The sequence below is a fragment of the Denticeps clupeoides genome, chromosome 16, assembly GCF_900700375.1.
Source record: "Denticeps clupeoides chromosome 16, fDenClu1.1, whole genome shotgun sequence".
NCBI classification, from domain to species: Eukaryota; Metazoa; Chordata; class Actinopteri; order Clupeiformes; family Denticipitidae; genus Denticeps; species Denticeps clupeoides.
In genome coordinates this window covers 17,477,659-17,495,758 of record NC_041722.1, presented here as the reverse complement: position 1 = coordinate 17,495,758, position 18,100 = coordinate 17,477,659, and the positions used below count along the sequence as shown (strand labels likewise).

The following is an 18,100-nucleotide window of genomic DNA, read 5'->3' as shown; positions in this document are numbered from 1 at the left end:
GGCAACGAAGATAGTGGGCGAAGCGAGGTGCCTTAAATCATTTTTATTGGGACAAAAGAGGGGGATAATTTTGTTCTCTATAAAGAGCCGGGTTTGCATTACATTTAGAAGCTGTGACCCAAATGGGTGACATCTTACCGCTTCGTTCGATTTAATAAAAAGAACGTAATCAATGCAGCTAATTTATATACTGTACAGGAATGGGCCACAGCTCATTTTTGGTGAATAATGACATTTAATTTGCTTTTAATTGTAAATGATTTTGATGTTTTGAACATACAAAAAAGACCCCTGTGGTCTTTTTGAACCATTGGACCCTGACTATCTACAATTTAAAGTGTGTGTGTGTGTGTGTGTGTGTGTGTGTGTGCACATGCAGTCTTTAGCCACTTTACAAGCAGTCTTAAGCCAGAGTGACTAAGAAGTCAGTGAGTACTCCGAGCACAAAAAGCTCACCGGATCATCTCCGCTTTCTTAGCCCCTGCATTGCGGAACGCCTGGCGGCAAATGCCCCGCCCGGGGTGTCCTGTGCTGCTTTTTTTTGCCACCACCATTCCTGCTGTGAGTGCCTGTCAGGCTCTTGCATAAGCACCTGCATCCTGACAGGCCCTTCATTCTCTGAACCTCCCTCCACATGCTCAACAAGCGGCTCTTCACAAAGTTGAGGAAGCTATTACAGTGGCTGCCATTTTCATACCTCGTTATGTTGTTTTGCGTGCCGGAGCTCGGCCTCTTCCGCTCCCCGCCATGGTGATGGTTCTCCGCGGCTGCGTGCTATTTCGGTAGCCTGTTACGGTGTCTGCCTGGTGCGTGGACGAACGCTGTGAAAATGCTGACCTCCTAACACTCCCAATTTGGCTGGAGTGCGTGAGTCTTTCCCGACCAGAGCGTGGCAGAATGCAAAACGATACTGGCAAGCTAACATTTAATGGGTTTCCCTGAAATATGCATCCATACATGGACCCATGGACACATGGAGCAGGTCATTTTAGGCACAGAGCTTCTCTGGCAAACAGCAGCTATGATCTACTGGGCATTTGTAATTTTATGTACTTTTTTTTTTCTTCTTTATTGCTAATTGAAGATATAACACGTTGTACCATTTACAGAGGATAAACAGCCTCTTGTCTGCTATTTAGTTTATTGAAAGAAGAGCCAGCCGGTGAATCGATGAAATGATCAAACGGTCCTCCACCCTTCTCAACATGGCTGGCTGTGCACCAGATTCAGTATATGTGGTTTTTATTACCAAACATGAACAAACTGCTGCTTCCTGTCAACTGTCAAAACAAAAGTGAAAGTGTTTGTCACAGCACTGCAAGTGCAGCACACGGTGCACACCACTATATGTGTCCCCTGCTTTTAACCAATCACCCTTGGTGAGCAGTGGGCGGCCACGAAAGGTGGCCGAACAGCAGTATGTGGGGACGGTGCTTTGCTCAGTGGTACCTTGGTGGCTCTGGATTCGAACCGACAAGCTTCTGATTACAGGTCAGCTTCCTTACCCGTTAGTCCACCACTGCCCCAAAATGCTGATTTATTACATATCCAATTAAGTCTGAAGATTCTCAGTCATCCAGGTGAATTTGTCTGAAAGTTGAGTCATGGCAACTGGACTTCTTTCTTTAAGGTAGAGACGTTTCATTCTGCATCCACAGAACTTTGAGGGAAGTTGGCTCTGAGGGAAGTTGGCTTGTTATCGCAAATTTATCCTGCAGGTTGGTTTCACCAACCTGATTAAGATGATTGCAAAACCGACTTCCTCGTTACTACGGATCCCTAACCATAGAAAATACAATGTTCGTCATTTATAAAATGCATCCAGATGGAACTTTTAACAATTTTATACTCCAATAACCCATGAAATATCAGGTAATTATATTGTGATTGATAATTGTATTATTAATTGCCTTTTCAAGGGTGCATGATGTCATTTAGGCACCTTCTGCTGTAAGTCCTCATAAGACACTTACCATACCCACACCTTTATTATGTTCTCCTTTTTAATTTAATCATATAAATTGTGTTATGATTCCAGTGTCTATGAGTGCTGTAAAACCCTGAAGTACCTGAAATGGTCTCCGTCATTGTGCTGAGTAGACCTGGGTCAGCGCTTTGTACCTGAACCGCTCGTCTGTGCACCCTTGGTCAGAACTTGTTCTTGTTCTCGTCTTGAGCACAAAGTTGCCGGGGCGCTTGCATGCCTCGCTGGTCATGACGGACTCTTTAAAACTCGCCAGGAAATCCTCTGGGGTGATTCACGGCTTGCAGAAGCGCCTCTTCAAGAGCAGCTGTGTTAAGCTGACAGCCACTTGCTCATTAGAGGAAGAGGGTGGAAGAAAAAAATATCCTCCTCAAGAGAAGCCTTTTTTTCTCTCTTCTTCTCTTCTCCCTACTTTCTTTTCTTGATGAGCAAGGTGTTTGGCTTCCCATGAGTTGCTGAGCTCCTTGGTGGGCCTTGTGAGGAGAGACTTTACCGAAAGAGTTTCCCTAAATCCAACTTAACTTTATAGATATAAGAAGGGCTGAGGGTGAAGAGGTGCTTCACCGAAGTCTTTTTTTTTTTTTTTTCTTTAGTTTATTTTTATTCTAATTGGCTACCATTGCTCTGCTTTTAGTGCACCGCACTGAAGCGAAGTGGCCTTTCTTCTGCAGTTTTAGTTGTTTAAAAAAAAAAAAGAAAAGAGGACAATAAAACCCATTAAGAGTCATGAATAGTCAGTCATCTGTTCTATAGAATCAGGAGCAAGTCTAACTCCACCCACTGCACAGGGGCGAAGGATTAGGGGGCGTGGCTATTCACAGAGACTTTCGCTTCTGCTTAGAGGGGGATTGACATTTTCTCTGTTCATTTAAACGAAAAGAAAGAATAGTATCAGTCTCTGTGTTTTGAGTTTACAGCTCAAAAGTTTAGTTACAAAAAGTAGTTTCTTACATTTTAGCTCTGACATTATACCTGCTGGTGATTTCTGCTTTGACTTGAGAGCTTTCAAAAAGTTCCACCCGAAATTTAGACAACTGCGCTTAGGTGCTTTGACCCTTTTAAATAGAACGTTGCCTTGATCCGCGGCTCAAAATGCAGAACTGGTCCCCCTCAGCCAGAGTGTCAGATGTGTCCCCAAGAATGGCGACAATTTTAGGTGGAAGATCATGTAATTGCGACGTGGCCCGAGGCAACCTTCTTGTGGAGCTGAGTGGCTGTGAAAGGTTGAATCGAGGCGGCGGCGACCCTGATAACTTGATGATCCGTTCCCGAGGGAGCTTACAGCCGCTCGCCGTTCATCAGCTCCATTTGCTGTTTTGTCTCGGTTTTCAGCTTATTTTTTCTGCCTGTTTTTTTTTTTTTTTTTTTTTTTTTTTCCAACATTCATCAAAGTCTCATAGACACAATGCCATGGTTCCATCATTCGCTTTTACATTGCAGTGTTGCAGAGAAAATTAACAACCGAGTTAGAAAAAAGAATTACAGCCAGAGCAGCTGCTGTTGCATAGATTTATTTATTTGCGCTTGCTTTTTTTTTTTTTTTTTTTTGAGATTTTATTAGGCATTGATCACCTTCGGCACCTTTTACAGCAGCCATAAAAAATGAATGAATGTCTCCAATAAAGCAGCTTTGTCACCATTCTGTGTTAAAAGTACGCCCTCACATCGACTTTCTTCAACCGCCTACACGTCAGCATCGCTCTCCAGAAACCTGCCTACCTCTCTTCTCTTCGGCGTCTCCCAGCGCCGCTTTTTTACCCCCACATTTGTCGTCCTTTGATCAGGAATTGTATGTGATGATGCCTGGACACAGCTCCTTTCCGCAGCCCCTGCATGGTTCTGTGGAACGGCCCTTGGATCACGTCTGGGTCGTGAGGGGGATTCTCAGGTTAAATGCGGAGCCAGCTGCTGAGCTCCACTCGGGAAACAAAACGCATCACCCAACCACACCCCCTCATCTGCCCGGTGAAACTCGGACACTCACCGTGCCATGGGAACAGTCATAAATGTTTTTTTTTTTTCAGCTAGATAATTTAGCTGGCCCACATAATTAACTATACATGGCTGTCCTTTTGAGTAAATTACATAGTCATCTCTCTTGCATGACAGAAAACTCCAATAAATGTCATAATACATTAGTTAAAAGTCTGTCTGTTTAGGTAAAGATTGGGTTAATCTTACATTTAAATTTACGGCATTTATCAGACACCCTTATCCAAAGCGGCTTACAATCAGTAGTTGCAGGGACAGCCACCCTGGAGGAACTTAGGGTTAAGTGTCTTGCTCAGGGACATAATGGTAGTAAGCAGGATTTGTAAAGTAAGTAAAGTGAAGTGTTTGTCACATGTGATGCTCAGCACACGATGCACACAGTGAAATTTGTCCTCTGCATTTAACCCATCACCCTGAGTGAGCAGTGGGCGGCCATGACAGGCGCCCGGGGAGCAGTGTGTGGGGACGGTGCTTTGCTCAGTGGCACCTCAGTGGCACCTTGGCGGATCGGGATTCGAACCGGCAACCTTCTGATTGCGGGGCCGCTTCTTTAACCGCCTGGGTCTTTGAACCTGGGTCTTCTGGTTCATAGGTGAGTGTGTTGCTGGCTTTTGACACCTCTTGTTTGGGGAGAGGTTCGCAGCTTGACAAAGACACAGGCGCAGGGATCCTTCACGAAAAACGAAAGCACAAAATGCCATGGACCTGGGACTTCCCACCGATCGGTGACCCTAGGAACTCTTTCCTCGCTTGACACTATCATCACTTCTCGGTTGCGCTTTTATTTACTGCTATGATTTTGAAACAAACAACAAAAAAACAACCCTATATAAGCACTTAATTTAAACACGCTGATAATCATAATTTTATACGCCCAGAAGCAGCCACTGGAGCTGCCTCTCCAGCAAATCTGCCAGAGTCCTGCTACAACAGAGCGAGCGGCTAATTCCCATCATCCCGAGTGACGGCAATTTGCAGATTAAAGTTTCCACCTGGAGGGAGTCGTCCGGCCGCGCTGCTGCGCTATCTGAAATGTTCCAGCTCTCCAGCCAACCTTGTGTATTTTATTGCGTGAAAGACGACTGCGGTTTTTAAAGAGGTTTATGATATTACCACGGTGCGTAATCCCTCACGCTCTGCAGTCTCTGGAACTTTTTGATAAACCGTGTCATGTAATTGTGGCCAATTTTGGCAAAACGCAATCTGTTTTTTTTTTTTTTTTTTTTAATCAGTTCACTTGCAGTTGAATGAAGACCATGAATTGCTGTTTGCTCGTCCTATGTCTTAATTTAGCTGCTGTCGCTTCATTTTAGGATTTCTTCCATTTGTTTTCATTAACTACAATCCGAACTTGGAATGTAAACACCGCCATCCATATTTAATTTTTTTTAATTGACAAGCTTCAGCTTGTTCTTTCTTTTGCCTCTTTGAGGAGTATTTTGAAGCATCCTTGTTTCAGTTATTTGCAACATTCAGTCATGATAAGAGTATAACACCATTTTTTTAACATCTTGCTGATATCATAATTAAACGTTAATGCATTAATCATATTGTAATTGTATACATCTAAAGTGCCAAAATAAATGAACACCATTAATGCCACTGCGTTTTATTATATGATCAGACATACGCATCACACCAACGCTTGAGGGTGGGCGTGTCCGCCGTGCAGGGAGCATAGAAGTGGCAACATAGCCAATTGACCCTCAATAAACCCAACTGATTAGCCAACATGTTCACAAAAAAAAATTTCAGCAGTAAGCAAAGTTTGGTGGTATGTGATGTCACCCCATTCAAAGTGAATGGGAAGATTAGATAATACTTCATTATTCCCAGAAGTGGGAAATTTGCATTTAACATTAAACAGTAGAAGAGCAGCATTAACAAATAGAATAAAAAAACAATACCAACTATGCCTTCATTTGATTCCAGTCCTGTGTGTCTAATAGTTTGAATTATTATAGCAAACTATTAATCAATTTATCATGATTTGTTTTGATTGAATGTGTTAATAAATCATCAGTGATCATTGTTTTACAAGGAAAATACTCTTCAGGACATATTTTCCAGCTGTAAAGTAGTTAAACTTGATGCAGTTTAACAAATCCTTTTTTTTTTTTTTTTTTTGTCTACGACTCCACCAGACTTAATAACACTTTCCTCCCAGGGAACATGAAGCAGGGTAGGAATATCACGCGTGGGCTGTCATTACAGTGCAACAGGCCTGCCTGATCTAGCATTTAGCACAATTTGGCCCCTCGACCTCAAACTAAAACATAGTTTCACTGAATGCAGTGGAGTCTGAAGAAGTCTCAGTGTTTATTTTTACTCTTCCAAGATGCAGAATAGTACAGCAGTCCAGTAGTGTGGTCTTGGTCATCGTCCCAATCCGGTTAATCACGGGGGCAAAAGCTGCAGTCCTGAATTACCTAATGGCTATTTGTGTGTGCATTTCCTTCACAAAGCACAGGTCGCCAGCAGGGAAATTGAATCCCAGGTCTTGAATAGCAATGAGCCACATGGTAAATGGAGCACAAATAGCTTGTTTACCACATCCAGTTGCACTCACTAAAGATGTTCTTCCTATGGATCATCCCATGTGCATTATCCATAACTTATTTATTTATTTTAAGTGCAATGTAAATTAATCCAGAATGCATTTTTTATTGTCTTCAATAGTTTGCTTTTGTGAATTACATGGATGGAAAGAATGCCCATGTGTCGCAATGTCATTTTCATTTATGCTGTTTAAGTGAATTTTTAAAGACGTTAATGCATTTTTTTTTTTTGTCCCCGCAGGCGCAGTGATAGGGGACGGGCAGTCTGCTGTGGCGAGCAACATAGCAAACACAACATACCGTCTGCAGTGGTGGGACTTCACCAAGTTCGACCTCCCTGAGATCAGTAATGGTGAGTGATCCCCTTCGGGGGGTTGGAATAAAGAAAGCTAAAAGGCCTGAAGTCTGTCTGTTTGCATAATTGCCATATTGCAGATGAAGTGTGAGGTTTTTCTGGTGGATGTCGTCCTTATGAAAAGTGGGTTGACACTGTGAAAGAAACTTCCTTCCTCAGCAGGAAAGAAAAATCCACACACGTTCTGCTGTAAGTCGTTTTTGTGCTTACGTACAGCTTTTTCATGGGGAGAAAATACAATTGATGCCAAAAATCAAGCTGTTTGCTCTTTTAAGTGTATAATTATTATTTATTTTGGAACCTCATTGGTTTTCTGGGACACCGGCCCATTGGCACGGGTCAAGCCGGGTGCTTTTTTAGACCCTTTGTGAGTGGGCTACCCAGCTCACCCTCTGCGCACTGCGGGTGGTAAGCGATTCACGTCAGTTGTTATTTGGCATTTATTGCTCTTTGGGAGATATTTTATTTGTGCTTTTTTTTTCCTGCCCGCCACTTTATGAAATAAGACTAATCTTCATATGGCTCGAAGGGGATCTGCTGTTAATACCCACATTTTCCCGTCCTGGTCCTGGCGGATGACCTTGTTATTCCATCCCACTATGCTTAAAACTGGCCACGTTCATTATTTGAGGCTGCAACTCAAAATCAAAGCAGTGAAAATTATACTGGCATCATAGCACAACTGTATCTGGAAACTGCACCAGAAGTTTGACCAGCTTATCAAGTTAATAACTGAGTGGTGGTTCCTTATGATGAGGCAGTTGTGGCGTTTCGATTTACTGCTCCAATATCACCTCTCATATCATGCATATTTCATTAGGAACTGGTCCGAACCTGGCCGAATCGAGCAGGTCTACATTAATATGGAGTTCGTTTATTTATTGATTGTCTCTGTGGAACAAAGCGTTGTGTTCTTGAGCGGAGAGCGGCTGCGTTCTCACTTTTTCGTCACTGTGCTTCTGCGCATCCGTGACTGGCTTGTAGGCCAATTTTTCAACGGTTTCATTCGTCGGGCTGGAGCTTGGTGCTTTGTTTTGTTCTATAAAAAGAGCGAAGCGCACAGATCAAAGTGAAAGTGTATCTGCGCCTTCAGAAGCTCGCAGCTCTGAATATCTAAGATGCTTTTCTCTGCCTCAAGGTTGACCGCATTGAGCTGTTTAGAGGCAGCAGCTGATGGGAGTTGGGATGATTTTGCTTGTGGTTGACCAGTAATAGTAATAATAATGATGATTATTGTCATTATGAAAAAAAAAACAAAAAAACATCACATGCTCGTGAGTTTTCATTGAAGCCAGCTCCTTCTCTCAAAGTCCTTCAGGGGGCGCTGCAGCCTCTTGCGTCTTCCTTCTTTTTCCCCATTAGCGCCGCACTGATTCCTCCTGCAGGTAAGTATCCGGTGCTCTGGCTGTGCCCACGTTTCTTCCCTTGCATCGTCAGGAAGGACATTCTTCTCTTTGGGACAATGAAACACGCTTCTTGAACAGTCACTGAACTCCGGTGCTGCCGCTGCAGGGGACATTATTAAGTTTAGGGCCCCGCACTTGAATTTAGAAAGACTGATTGAACAATGTGTTAAAGCGCGCCACATTGCCGCTCGTGACAATGCGATATATCTATAAATATATTTATGGAAAAAATTTGTGCTGAGGCTGTTCTTCTCCAGAAATTCACTCACGTCAGCCAAGCCTTTAGTTTGTTTATCGCTATGTGGCATAAAAATTACAGAGTGCTGTGATTTTTATATTTTTTTTAAATTTCTTTTTCTTTTTATTTTTTCCCCTTTATTTCTTCTTTCCTTTTTCAAACCCCGTCAATGTGACTTCAAGAACAGTTTGCCGTAGTCAGGAACTGCAGCCCAACATATGTTCCCAAACTTTTGCTGGGCGATTCCGGACACCTCTGTGCAGGCAGACTGCTCCCGTTTATGCCTGCCGCTCATCTATAATTTACGCGGGTGTTGGTGTAGCGTCAGCGACGCGCTGAAACAGATGTTGGCGCGCTTCCTCGGCAATTCTCTCAGCAGGATAGACAAGACACCAATGTTTTAAGGGCTTCATGTGATAGCTTTTTTTTTTTTTTTTCTTGATGCAGATGCAGGGAATCTTGATCATTTTGCATCAGTTCCGTATAGAAACGTGGTCTAAGTAGCTTCCTGTCGGCCCCTCCTTCCATCAGCAGTGCCTTCCTTTCAGACCTCCATTTGTCCCTGAGACACGCATGCTTTGTTATTGCGTCTATTTTTGTAGTCGCTATTAGTGCATAAATAAGTGAGAGCTTTTCAGAAGCTCTGAGAGTTGCGGAGCTCCGTGATGGCGTGCCAAGATTCCGCGATGCCAGCCAGATGTTTCTTAATTGTGGCGCCGTGGCATCAAGCAGAATCTGAGACTTGCCTAATTGCATCACTTTACTAATCCTGTGAAGAGATTTGTTAGATTCTGTTGCGTCTACTTTTTAGGTGTCTGAAAACAGAAATGTAATATTTCTATCACCATTTCATAGTTTTAAACCATCTAATGTCAGACTGTAGGGTTTTAGCACTGCCCTGGGCACATTTAGAAAGGAGAGTCTAACTCCTTTGGGGGAAACAAGGTGTCAGTCAGTAGTGCTCACCCCATTCACCCCAATCATCACCCCATTCAATTTTCCAGTGCAGCCACAGTTTCATTGGATGGAGTCATGGCAACATCTAAAAGAAGGTTCCAGAAGATCTTGCATTTTAATAGCTGCCCGCAAATTATTTTTAATATGCATTTCTAAGTTTTATTATTTTTTTTGCTGAATCATTAATTTAATGTGATCCAATCAGATCCTACACTGCATCACTGCAGCTCTGTTTTTACATTTTCTGTGAACTGTAGAATATAGATAGAATATACAGAATTACCGCAATATTTAAGGTACCACAGTATATCGTGATATAATCGTATTGTGATCCATGTATCATGATACATCTCGTGTCATGTGGTCCATGCATGAGGTCCTTACCAACCCACGCCCCTAGTTAGCTCTTTATTTCATGCATCATCCATTAACTACCTTGTCCACTTTTAAATTCAACTCAGTGCTGTCTCCTAAACGGCTTTCAGCACGCTGGGCCTATCTTATTCCCACCGTAGTACTAGCAGATTGCATGCATTTGTCTCCATATGGACTTTCCCACGAGGCACGTGTGTAATTGGTCAGGGGCTTTGTTTAATGATGCTCACATTTGTACCAGCGCTTGTAGTATCAAGGTATGTATCCCCTCCCGCCCTTCCCGTTCCAACCAGAACAAACCCTCCCCCCCGTAGAACCCAGTGGGACTGGCATAATCCCATTGTACTGTACGAACACCCAATTAATTGCTTGTCAGGATTGTGCGTTGGCATCACAAGCCTGTATGCTTTAGGGAGGCAACACCCTCAGAAGTCCAACTTGAAATGGACTTGAGAATCACTCCGGTATTTAATGACCGTAATGTACGGTCTGCTTGTCTGACTTGATAAGAGTTTTACGATTTGATTTATGATTTTGCTGATTTAGAATCTTTCTGACTCAGTGTGTGTTTGTGGACTCAAAGTTTCTTGATCAAGTCGCCACACGAGACCCCGCAGACGGGGACGTTGACGTTTTTGTTCGCTTTGAGAGTGGCCGCATCCCATTTCGTCCGTTCGTGAGCTGTGCCGATGGCAAAGGTAAATTATGGTTTTACTTTTCAGTGTGATTTTCTTTTTTCAACAACTGCTCACATTAATTTAGATTTTCATTCTATTCACGGTTCATCTTTACATCCCTTTTCATGAGGGTCATGAAGGACCATTTGCATGGATGGATGGGTTCGCCAGCTCACTGCAGAGCAATTTCACACAATGCGAGAAACAATTTAATTGTTTAATTGCTTCAATGCTGCGTGTAACGGTGCCATTTAATTGCCTGTGTCAGTCAGGACATCATTAAATTCAAACACTTGCAGAAATATTTTATTTTCCTCCGTTCCGGCGAGGGGAAAACTCCATACGGGTCATCTGGTGGAGGTTCTCATCTCCGCCGTTCTTCCAACTGTGTGTTCAGATGTCGTTTTGAAATGGTAATGAAACAGATTCTGCGGTGTCAGGGAAGATTGAGATTACCCTATCCGTTAAGTAAAAGTTAACTTTCATGAGTAAACGAGTTCAGCCATCTGCTTCCCTGTTTCTACTTACAAGATTGTGTACACACACACACACACACACACACACACACACACACACACACACACAGACTGTTCAGCACAACTGCACAAGTGCTTGTTGTGCATCCCAGTGCCAGATGGATGGCTTTGATAAAGGGATCTCCACGAGGGGCGGGGCTCTGGCCTCCAGCATTCCATTCCAAGAGCTCCAGTAAATCTCCATTTTTTTTTTCTTTCTTAATGAGCCTCCATGCAGTCTTGACCCCACATCTCCGTCCCTCACCATGAACCTCGGTGCTGGCCAGGGGGAACTTTATTTCATGTGTAGCACCCCTGTCACATGCATCCTGGACAGGGTCATTAGGTGGAAATCCTTCACACCAGTAGGCACTAGCAGCACGACCATAAAGGGGCGGCCATACATTCTACCCCAATGTGCTTTTTTAAAATTTCTTTTACTTTAACACGTGACGCTTGAGAAATCTGGATTCTGGGCCCGATGTGTTATTTCTTCTGTTTGTAATTCTGGTGAAAGCTATGCTCTTGATGAAGGCCACAATTCACTCTGGCATATACTGCATCCTGTGGGAAAGGCATACAGTGAGTCCCTTTTTCTTGTTATTTTTTTCTATGCCATTTTTTTGTAAAAAAAAAAAAAGAAAAAAAGTGCTGCCTTGGCATTAGAATATCTTTTATTTCAAAGATGTTCCATTTAATTAAATCCCAAAATAAAAAAAATAGATAGTGACTGCAAGGTTATATAAAGTGTTGGATATTATCTGAATATTTCTGTCTGGTATCTCGTATCATTTCTGTGAACAAGCCGAACAGATGTTACTGCATCAGTTCCCCCACAAATCTCAGTAAAATTCGACCCATGCCTGCGACTGTCACTTTAAAAATGAGCCAGACGTCAGTAGGATGTAAGTCTTTGTGGAACAGAAGACACCTGGGACAGACAAGTGTCTGTGGTGTTTTGTAGATGGTGGTGAATTTGGGACCGACCTGGAGAGTAGGCTGAACACTTCATTTTCAGTAATTCCCCCAAGATGAAGGAACATTTACAGCTCTTCTCAGCTTTTCTGCATAGCGCTGTAGTGAGAAATGGCATTTTCCCCATAAGCCTTTCAACTGCGCTCTTGATTTGAGCAAATTTGGACCTTTGGTGTGAAGAAACTGCAGGAAATAGGCTGTATGTATATGTTGCTTGTTAGCTAGTGCTAACCCAGCAAGAAGCCAAATTGACAATCAAATTTAAATCTTTTTAATGATTCTATAATCTGGAGACTAACATTTATCATATAAATATGTGGATATGTTTCTATGTACATTCCATATTCTGAATAGGATCATGCGTTAAGTGGGTGATTTCCATGATGCAGAAAACTTGGATGGAATCACAGAATACAACTAATAAAATGAAATCCGTATAATTCTGAATAATCAGCAGCCCACTACATGTGTTTTTGGTTGAGGCAGGACATTCGGACAAGTCTGGACCTCTTGCCCGGCTGATTATGCGCAGTTCAGCAAATTCTTGGTCACCATCTGATTCAAAACCTAATTTTATTACCATGGTTCCAGTTCATTATGCAAGTGGGCACAACTTTTTTTGTATTCCAGGTCTTCCCAATGTCTATTTATTTGAAGATTTTATGTTGATTTGCGAATGTGTAAAATTGTGAAATAGTTCTTTATACATATTATTTACATGTAGATTGTATACAAAAGCAAAGAGGTAAATGCCCAAACACATTTTTTTGAACAATGATTTGGCATATTTCATTTGTCCATAATCACAGGTGAATAAATAAAAATGGAAAACATGGAATTTACAAGAATTAAAATTAAGAAAAAAATACAAAAAACACAGAATTTAGGAAAAAATATAATTCATTGAATCCTAGATAAGCCTTATAATTGGAGTAACACCACTCCACTGCTACATTCGTTCCACTGGCTTCCTGTAAATTTAAAATATTGGTGGTGGCCTGAAAAGCCAAGGAAGGGTCAGCACTCTCCTACTTCAGATCACTCATCGCTTCTCGCTGTGCACCTCGCTCTCGCTGACCCTCCAGCACTGCTCCACTGGTACCACCATCTCTCAAGGTACTAGGAAAGCATTCATCTAGACTCTTTCTTGGCTCCTAGCAGGTGAAAGGAACTTCCACTAGATGTTCACTAAGTCATTCAAGATCTTAAAATGTAAGCTAAAAACTTTCCTGTTTAGAAATTATTAAGACCTAAAAGAACATTTTCTATATTAAAAAAAAGTTTGGTTCTGAGTTGTTAAGCAAACAGATTAAGCTGCTATTGGGTCCTATTGAACCAAATAAAGCATTTATGTAAGTCACTCGGGATAAGAGCATCTGCCAAATGCTATAAATGTAAATGAGTATGTGTTCGCATGTAAAACCAGGCAACATTCATTTTTATCAACATTCTGTTCATCTTCTAGCATGAGATCTGTGCTCATCAGTACTGGCAGAACCAAAATAGGTTGTCATTCATTTAGCATTTGATTAAGAATGAAGCCTGTACACTTCACTAATGATTCGCAAAGTTTGTTCTCAGTCCATGAAAGATCGCAGCATTTGTGGTGACTAGCATATTCAGAATACAAACGTGTGCTATACTTAGCATTATGAATAATATGTCTGTACACCAGGGTTGTAGAATGCCCAATTTTGATCTTAAAGCTGATCCCCAACGTGGAAATTCTTTTTTAAATGATTCATAGCATGGTAAATTTCCGTTTCCTCTCTCTAGCCTCTGTCAACGTGCTGGTGCAGAACTGCAAAATTTACAACGATGCCAGTTGTGACATCTCTGCTGATGGACAGCTCCTGGCAGTATTTATTCCCAGCAGCCAGCGGGGCTTTCCGGATGAGGGCATCCTGGCCGTCTACTCTCTCGCGTCCCACAACCTGGGGGAGATGCTTTATACCAAGCGCTTTGGTGAGTCTGCAAATACTTAAAACATGGCACATACATTTCAAACTATAAATACAAATAAATTATCATTTACTTTAAAAGAAATGCAAAACCTAAATGTCATCCTATAGTGGTATTTATTTATAATTGTATTAATTTATTTATTTTCTGATGTACTGTATACATGTAATTATGTGATTTATTCATTTGTATTAGATGCTTATCTAGTGGTGCTTCCTTATATAACACTGCATGCTGATAGGTCCTTGCAACAGAGAGTTAGGGTTCAACATTTTTTCACCTATTTATTTGAAAGCAATTTTTATTTTTTCATGGTAATCATTTGCTTATTTCTTATTCATTCCATTTCAGCACCCTCTCCAGACATTTTGTTCAGGGACAGTCTTTAATGAGACTTAGAATGATGGCTGAGGCTGATAATTACCTCAGTTGTTTTAGTGCCTTGTGTAGAAATGCAGAGGCACCTCGCTTGGAATAAACCTGCTTAATTAAGCTTTAAAAAATGGATCAGGAACAAGCTGTAATGACCCCATAATTACAAGTCCAAAGCCCCTGGCAGGCAGTGGAAACCTGTGTGTTCGGTGGAGGCCGACCCATGTTTACACAAAATTTTCGTTTACAATTAAAAATGCTATGAAAAAAGCTAATTATTTAATGAAAAGACTAATTTCCTTAATTTGGGTCCCCATCTCTCTTAGTAGCAGTGTCCAGAGCCAAATATAAAGCAGCTTAGTAAAGCTTACCAATATAGTAAAAATAATGCCACCTACATGAACCCAATGACATTGGGAATTATTTGACGTATGCAAGCATCAGAGTGATGTTTGCTCCCAATCTTCTATAGTGGAGGGATTCTTTTACATATTTGGATTGGTCTGAAACATCAAGCTTTATTATCATGTGACTCTGAGTCACCTCTTCGTCTGCAGTTTTCAGCAGCACATGCTTCACACCTGTCCCACCAAATTATGTGCTTCCATGAGAAAGTGCCAAATCAGCTTTGGAAGCCAGCTTATTGGAAACCGATGCTGGAGACTCTGGTCTCGGGAGGTCATGTGAACTAGACTGCTGTTGGTGGATGTAGGACACTGCCACTATCCTGAGGCCTGATAATGGGATTAAGTGAGCGGATTTAACTGTGGTCCACGGTTCCAATCAGACGGAGAAATTAAAGTAATGAAAGTGATGGCCCTTGAGCTGAGACACTTAAACACAAATTAGTACATTTAAGATGGAAGTGTTCCTGTTTTGATGAAGCCTGGACTGAAAGGTCTTTATCTTAAGGACGTGCCCATTTGAAAATATCGCTTGTTCTCATCAATTATAGCTGATTTGTGTTTATTTTTCGCTCTCAGGTCCTAATGCCATCTCGGTCAGCCTCTCCCCTCTGGGCCGCTACGTGATGATTGGCCTGGCTTCCCGCCGCATCCTGCTGCACCACACCACCGACCACATGGTGGCACAGGTCTTCCGCCTGCAGCAGCCCCATGGTGGAGAGACGTCCATGAGGGTAAGTCTTCAAGATCAACTCTCAGCCGGGGACGCGATGTTTACATTTGTTGAGGCAGCAGGGTCCTCGCATACAGAACATTCGGATGTTCTGAGCATGAAGGATGCATGCTGGCAGTTTGTCTCTGGAGAGAACATCAGCTGCAGATCTTGACCCTTGAGTCTGGAGAATTGTGTGCATGAATCAAAGGCTTTAATGGCAGCACTTTCTCAGACATTTTCTTTTCCCCCCCTCCCTGCGAGTTGCATCTGTGAGTTATACAATCAGAAACCCTCAAGAGACTTGCAACGTTAACATCTTCAAATCAGGTTCCGAGCACGCGCTGCCTGGGATGTGACTAGATGCTGACAGACAGCTGCAGTTTCTTTCTTTTCCTGTCGCATCCGGTCACATGTGTGACCCCGGCTCCATGTGCGTAGCATTCCCCATGCCCTTTCTGACCAGGTTCTACACTCGACATCTTGCCGCATCACCGGTGGGGATCAGTGCTCTGAGATGAGTGACAGTGCTGTCCCCCCATCCCAAATGCATTATTGATTACTCCTTTGCACCCGAGTCTTTCAGTAATATTTTTAAAAGCAGAGACGGCGCGGCAGTGAAAAGACCTTGATGAGAAGTGAATGTTTTGTTGCCGTTTGTTCACCCGTTTCCCACACAATGCAGTCGAGTCGCTGCTGCGCGTAAACTCAGCTTGAAAGTCTCTTTCCAAAGAATCCTTCATCAGCTCCCTCTTTTCATGCCATCCAGCACGCCTTCGTCCACACAATAGAGCAATAGCTGGCGTTCATCACTGTTGTTGTTTTAGTCCATGGAGTCTTATGGATAGGAGTCTTGATCTAGATGCAAAAAGAGCTGAAGAAAGCAAAACAGTTTAGTTGAAAGGGTCACAACCTGCCCTCAGGGTCCCCATTTGGCATTTATTAAACATATTTCCCAATATGGATTTTGCCATGTTAATAGTTATGTACATATAATAGTATGTAGTTTCTTAAAAATATATATTTTATTGCTTGCTCTGCAAGTCCATAAAGCTGTTAATTTTCATAACCTCCCCTCAGTGGCTGCTGGCTTCAAAAAGCGTAAAAGATCTCACAGATCTGGCAGGCTGCTCAAGCGAACTTCTGACTGCTCTCATCTTTCGCTTTGTACATATGAATTTCCCTAAGGAGCGCTGGCCCATGCTCTGAGACGCAAGCAGGAGTTGCTTTTTATTATGTATTTGTTTAATTCTTACTTTTTGTTTGCAACACTGTGTACTCGCCCCGAGAGTATAAACCTGCCCATGTGTCTAACAAGATTATGCTAATGAGGACGATATGCTTCCCAAACAGCCACCCCTGCACCCTTTCATTTTACCCCAATTCCTGACAACTGCATGCCTCATGCCACAATTCCCCGTTCATGTTGTTTTATATAAACCAGTGGTGAAATGCAGCTGAAAAATGAAATGCGTTCATCTTCATGCACTAAAGCCAGAACGTGGTGAAATAAATCAATTCTCCAAACATCATATTCCCAGGCATGTGCCTTTTAAAAAAGGAAGCAAAATGCATATTTTAAAGAGGATGTTTGCGGTTTCGTGGGACCATGGTAGCTGTATGATTTCTGTTGTAACCATAGTAACATGGCAGCTGCAACATATCCATGCCAGGCAGGACTTGCCATAGCCATCATTTTTAAAAGGTTGTTTGTTTTTATGCCGTGTGACATTTCCCATTGTTTTCCTTAATTAGAGGTGCATCATTACCATTAGCACACAATGTTTATTTTGCTTGTTAGCACCGTATAATGATCCATTTTCATATGTAGCCTCCTTTTTTTAATGAAAAGCATTTTACATGACCTTTCAGCCTGTTTTTTTTTTTTTTGTTTTTTTTTAATTAGGGCATCGATTTAATATGCGCTTCGTTATTTTCTCTCACGTTGCTTCTTGGCATTTTTTGGATCTTTGTTATTACTGTCAGTTATCTATATGAGTGCATATTGTGTTTTTCCTCTTGGATTTATTGATTATTTGTGTATTTCTATCGTTTGGCGCTGTTACATATTAATTAATTACTAACAAAGATTTATTAATGAAGTGCTTAAGAACTACAAGACATACTACAGATCAGGATGATAATCAGATGTTAGAGTGATCATCTCAGTGGAAAAAGGTAAGAACCGCTAGCATTGTTTATCTGAACAAGAGGACCTTGCGTGGGAGAAGGGCCAGAGAAGATTATGGACCATGAAGGGCCACTCGCCTTTCTGATTTTTATTGTCCTTTTACTGCATAACATTGTAATGGGTCTTTTTCTAGTTCCCTGGAGCAGAGATGCCTGTTCCAGTCAATAACCTTGCAGTCGCGGTCTGTTCAAGCTCTAGGAAAGATGATACAGACTGTCAAATTACCTTAGAACAGACAGCGCAATGGATTTTTCTAATTGTCCTGAATTGAAATTAATGACTTGAATTTAGTAATTGAGCTGAGCTTCAGTACAGAATTTATTTCTCAAATCAGTTGCTGAACCCCAAAAATGGCATCTTTAGAGTCACATAATGCAAAAGTTTGTCATGTAGCTTCCAAGGCAAGTTCACATTTTTGGGGATGGTC

The 18,100-nt window shown here is 42.0% G+C and overlaps 1 protein-coding gene across 4 annotated transcripts in view; it reads left to right on the top strand.

The window, feature by feature from the left end:
- The window catches only part of ambra1a (autophagy/beclin-1 regulator 1a), a 51,644-nt gene that overhangs the window by 14,667 nt on the left and 18,877 nt on the right, over positions 1–18,100 (top strand). For 3 of the 4 annotated variants that reach the window (XM_028956328.1, XM_028956326.1, XM_028956327.1), the window contains exons 12-14: positions 6,776–6,886; positions 13,809–13,997; positions 15,350–15,504. In XM_028956328.1, the coding sequence (XP_028812161.1) occupies positions 6,776–6,886; positions 13,809–13,997; positions 15,350–15,504 (455 nt within the window). The remainder of the gene's footprint in view (positions 1–6,775; positions 6,887–13,808; positions 13,998–15,349; positions 15,505–18,100) is intronic. The other variant, XM_028956329.1, reaches the window with a different exon arrangement.